Source organism: Microtus ochrogaster, linkage group LG5, assembly GCF_000317375.1.
Source record: "Microtus ochrogaster isolate Prairie Vole_2 linkage group LG5, MicOch1.0, whole genome shotgun sequence".
Lineage (NCBI taxonomy): Eukaryota > Metazoa > Chordata > Mammalia > Rodentia > Cricetidae > Microtus > Microtus ochrogaster.
This window is the reverse complement of record NC_022031.1, coordinates 41,286,224-41,289,557: the sequence shown is the minus strand read 5'-3', so window position 1 is coordinate 41,289,557 and position 3,334 is coordinate 41,286,224. Positions and strand designations below refer to the sequence as shown.

General features: G+C 49.2%; 1 protein-coding gene across 2 annotated transcripts in view; it reads left to right on the top strand.

The window, feature by feature from the left end:
* Positions 1-1,647: 1,647 nt before the first annotated feature.
* Xpa (XPA, DNA damage recognition and repair factor) overlaps positions 1,648-3,334 on the top strand; it is a 19,893-nt gene continuing 18,206 nt past the window's right edge. For both annotated transcript variants that reach the window (XR_001229277.2, XM_005362136.2), the window contains exon 1: positions 1,648-1,907. Coding sequence is in view for 1 of the 2 variants with exons in the window: in XM_005362136.2 (XP_005362193.1) it covers positions 1,739-1,907 (169 nt within the window). In the remaining variant the exon portion in view is untranslated. The remainder of the gene's footprint in view (positions 1,908-3,334) is intronic.

Below are 3,334 nucleotides of genomic sequence, written 5' to 3'. Positions count from 1 at the left end.
ATCGGGAATAGTGCTGCCAAGAACATATGGCCCCTGGCAAATCACTCCAGAGTACAGGGAGTAACAATACGCATTCCCTTTTCAATGCCATCTTGCCACACGGGAGGAATCCCAGTCATATCACATTCCCACGCTGGACAAAAGGCTTTCCGAAATGGGGGCTGTCTTCCGTGTCACAGGGCTGCCTGGCTTGCTGCGTGGTTATGGCTTTGGCTCTCCACCTACGCCCCATAGCTGGAGTTACAGACATTGACCTACTTGTCTCTGTCGCCTTCCTGTTTCCTCATGCTTTTGGGTGTCACACTGCCGTTCTCCATCCTCAATGCTCTTCTCCACACCCTTTACCCATGGAGTCAGTGTCTCCTGTAGCCCAGGCTGGTCTGGAACTTTCTGTGTGGTCGGGGATGACCTTGAAGTCCTGGTCCTCCTGCCTCTACCTGCCAACCGCTGCGAATCCTGGATTTGTCACTGTATTTGGTTTCTGCTTTGAAATACCCCCCCTTCTGTTATTCTCACCTTTCTCGGCCACAGAATGGCACTGAGGAAACTGTAACTTGCTACCTTAACCCAGGGGCCTCTCTTTGTTCCTGTGGACTAACCTTCTTGATGATGTTCTTTGAGGTGCCAGAGTTTTTAACTTTGACATACACAAATTAATTTGTGGCTTGTGCCTTTGGTGTCATGGAATTGGAGAGGTTTTTCACTTCGACAAAATAAATGGGTGGGGTGGGAGATTAATCTGACAAGAAGAGAACAGGGTAGCTTGAAATATTTTTATCACCAATTCAGTCAGAAGATCTCAACAGGTACCTGATATAAATATACTTACATGTAAATAACAGAGATGGCCAATATGAACTAGTGTTACATACTTCCCGAATTCTAAGCCCTGAGCATCAGTGGGAACATTCCCAGTGTTAGACTGCAGTTTCCAAAAGCCAGTCTTAAGTGGTGAATGTAGTTATTAGACGTAATACTGTTTGAATTTAATTATGTTTTATGTCCCAAGGACTCTGAAAAGCATGCTTGGGAAACATGCAGTGTTTCTTTGGAAATCAGGACAGTTGCTCTCGATTTGGACCATTGTCTGGCAGCACAAGGAAAGTTCTATAGGAAGGACGATCAGCTGTACACACACCAGTGGGGTAATAAGTTCTGCGTTTGCCATGAAAGTTTGAGGCACGTTTCTCATTTCAAATCCGAGGCTGGTTTGGGTATGTGTCCATTATGCAATTAGCTATTGGTCTGTGTGGCTGTCACAGACTTGCAATGCTCATGGCCACTTTATATGGGCCAGGCATCCTGATGGCAGAGCAAACTTCTCAAGGATCTGCAGGGTGACGCCACAATCCTTTATCTACTGAAGAAACTAAGTTTTGGTTAAATAACGCACCTAAGATCTTAGAACCAAAGCCAACACTGGCTGAATGCGAGCTCAAAGCTCATAGTCTGAACCACTAAGTAGAACTATTGTCTGGTGACTACTAGATCTAAAAAAGCTAACCTCAGCAGCAGTCCTTGGTACAGATGGCAAGTCAAAGTACACACTAACATCCCTTCTGCGCCACTCCTCTGCTGCGCAGGCGCATTGCCTCTCCCACCACCATCCCTTCCGCCAGTACTTCTGACTGCGCAGGCGCATCTTCTTCACTCAGGTGGACTGTGGTGGAGAGTCAGGATTGTAGCTCCAAGTAGCCGCTCGTGGTGCGCGTGCACGAACCCTCGGACTAGGCTGGAGATGGCGACGGCGGAGGACAAGCCGGAGGACAAGCGCACGTCTCCGGAGCCCGCGGAGCTGCCGGCCGCCGTACGCGCGAGCATAGAGCGGAAGCGGCAGCGGGCGCTGATGCTGCGCCAGGCCCGGCTGGCGGCTCGGCCCTACCCCTCGGCGGCGGCGGCCACAGGAGGTGGGGACCCCTCCCGCGGCTTTGTGAAGGCATCCCGGCTGCACTCTGGTGACCCGCTCGGGCTTGGTGTGCGGGAACAGCTGTGCATGCCCGTGCCTCCGTGGTTCCAGACTTGCCCTGTCATGCCCTTTGCCTGGTGCCTCTATGGCGCAGAGCTTTCGGCTTTGCCACCGTTTAAACAATAAGCCTGCACCTTCTCCCGGTCCAGCGCCCAGCAGAAACGACCCTGGCCCCAGTCTTTTCCATGGGATCCTGCCTTCCAGGGCCTCGTAGGATAACGCATGCAGTGCCTCTCAGTTTGGAGTTAACCAATTGGATTCTCACGGCCACCCTGGAAAATGGCAAGGGCAGGGCTTGGTACCCCTGTTTTATCCCTGGCAGTTGAGATCAGAAAAGAAAAGGGGTCTCCCCCCCCCCCCCAATCAGGACCAGAACGGATCATGTGGCGCTGGGTTCATTTTGCTTATATTTGCCATCTTAGGAGCCCCTACCTGGCTGTTTTACTGAGTTTTTAATGTCAGTTGTGCTTTCGGCTGCTGGCGTTGCCCCTGGGAGTGAATCATCTGAATTATTTCTACAGAAGTAGTTTTTTTTTTTTTTTAAATTCCTCTCCCTTCTTTGGCAATTTCAATATATATATATACATATATATACATATATATATGTATATATATATTTGTATGGGTAATGCACTTGTTTTAACAGTTTGTACTGAATAATAACGGGTATATTTTATGGCAGTTTGAACTTCTAGACTTGATTCTAGAGTTGCCATTGAATTTGATTTGTTGCTTCTGACCGGCAGAGCCGGATTGTAACTAACTTAGATTTGGATCTTTTGAAGTCATTTGAAAGTCGTTATACATCATTTTGTAATATAAACAGTTATCTTCATTTTCATTGCTCTTGAAAGGTCTGCCGCAGCCTGTGCCTCAGTATCTATATGCGGATAGACACTGGTGGATAACCTGCTGGGAGTACAATCAGCCTGGCACGTGCAGAGACCGTGCAGTTCAATTCCACACGAGTCCAGAACAACAGGGAAACTAGAAGCAGCATAAGATGCCTGGGTCTGGTGACACAGGTCTGTAACCACAGCTGCTGGGCAACCCACCTGGGCAACAGAGTTCAAGGGCTGCCTGAGCAAGTTAGTGAGATGTTGACTCTAAGAATTAAAAAGAGGGCTCTGGATATCCAGTAGTGGGGTGCTTGCCCAGCATGCTCAAGACCTGGGTTCACTCTGGTACTGAAAAAGAGAGGTAGCTTAAGATTAGGCAAGGTTGGTCAGTCACCTGGTAATGGAAGGAAGAGTCCTGCCTCTTGTTTGAATGCCCCCCCCATCTCACTCATCTCCCATTCCCCCCATCTCACTCATCTCCCCCCCATCTCACTCATCCCCCCCATCTCACTCATTCCCCCCATCTCAC